The sequence below is a fragment of the Dreissena polymorpha genome, chromosome 6, assembly GCF_020536995.1.
Source record: "Dreissena polymorpha isolate Duluth1 chromosome 6, UMN_Dpol_1.0, whole genome shotgun sequence".
NCBI classification, from domain to species: domain Eukaryota; kingdom Metazoa; phylum Mollusca; class Bivalvia; order Myida; family Dreissenidae; genus Dreissena; species Dreissena polymorpha.
Window position 1 is genome coordinate 56240005 of NC_068360.1, and position 1474 is coordinate 56241478.

At 44.2% G+C, this 1474-nt stretch overlaps 1 protein-coding gene across 1 annotated transcript in view; it reads right to left on the bottom strand.

Annotated features, from left to right (window-relative positions):
• Window positions 1-885: 885 nt before the first annotated feature.
• Window positions 886-1474, bottom strand: part of LOC127835702 (uncharacterized) — a 2287-nt gene continuing 1698 nt past the window's right edge. Inside the window, exon 5 of the mRNA XM_052362140.1 lies at window positions 886-1474. This exon is cut by the window's right edge and continues 713 nt beyond it. Within this exon, the coding sequence (XP_052218100.1) occupies window positions 1445-1474 (30 nt within the window). The 3' untranslated portion in view covers window positions 886-1444.

Here is a 1474-nt window from a genome sequence, read left to right on the forward strand (position 1 = left end):
TTTCGATATCCAACTATCAAGTCGATCACGAGGTGCACAATATTTGCTTCTTTGTTATAATATGTGGTTATTTCGTGACGAAATAACAAAGATTACTTGGATTTAAGCTAATAATATACATTAACATTTTAAAATGTGGAAAGTGGCATCAAAGAATTGTGAGGCAAAGTTGTTCAACTAGAGAAAGACATTTGCTGGTGAAGTGACTGGGTGGGGCGAACATCAAGATCAACTTTTTCGACGGTAGACAGTGGTTGTCTAGGCAGCATTTCGTCCATCGTTTCGGTGCATGAAGGTGAACAAGAAGAATCTGTTGGATTGTTACATTTACTGGACTGAGCAAGAATGTTTGAACACTTTTGCTGCTGTTCAACAGATATGTTGGAATAATTGGTTATGGACTGGACATTTTTGTGCCCTGTTATGGCCATGGTTTCAGTGGGTGGAATGTTTGCATTTCGAAGTTTTTGGACCAGGAATTTGCGAACTGAGTGGTTCGTTATTCTCTTGTGCTTGGCATGGCCTTCAGCATCTGACCTAGCTTGTTGACACCCAATTGTTTACGCATGAACCACTGGGATGCAGTGTCATTTGTACGTATTGCCAGGTAGAAAGGGTGCTTACTTGAAGAAAAATCAGATGGACGCATATCAGAGTACAGCTTGTAAATAAACACAGGATTTCTTGGTCCAGACGATTGTTTTCTACGGTCAAAAGGGGATCAACTCGAACTGACTTCTTCAAAGGGGAGCAACAACAACAGAACCAATTTGCAACATAGTGTTAAATGGTGTTAAATTTACCTAACACTAGAGGTTTTAATGACAATAAAGGACAACAAACACGTTTTTTTTTTACTATTCTTTGTTTTAAGGTCATTAAGATTGAAAAACATTTGAGATTGTTTTTATTATTGATGCACTTGGCAAATACAGGTGACGAGGTGCAAGCAGTCTCAATTCTCCTCAACGGTGGTCCTTATCTCTGCCAGTAAATCATCAGTCCCTTGAGATGTTGCGGGGATTTGTATGGATGGAGCATTTATATCATGCCTTTGAAGCTCATGGAGAATCCACCCCTCGCTGACGGCGCTCATGTTGGCTGGGTTAAAGGAGTAAAACTTCGGCATGTCTGACAACATGAGTCCTGCGCTAGAGCTCCTTGGGGAGGAGGATGGCTGGCTGCCTCTGGGTGTCTGCAATTGCTGGAAGTGCTGAGACTGGTGCTCAGGCTAAGGCTGCTGCTGGAAGCCGTAATGCTGGGTCTGGGGCTGGTAGCAATGCGGCCGCTGCTGGTAAAAGGTGAGTGTGGGTGAAGGTACTGATGCTGGAGGTTGTTGAGCTGGAGGGAGGGGGTGGGGGATGGGTCGCTGCATCTCGTTGAGGATGGCCGTCATTCTCTCTACTGTGAGCTGGTACTGGGCCTCAGGTAGTTGTTGGAGAGACTAGGACATGTACGTGATGAAAGGCTGTCG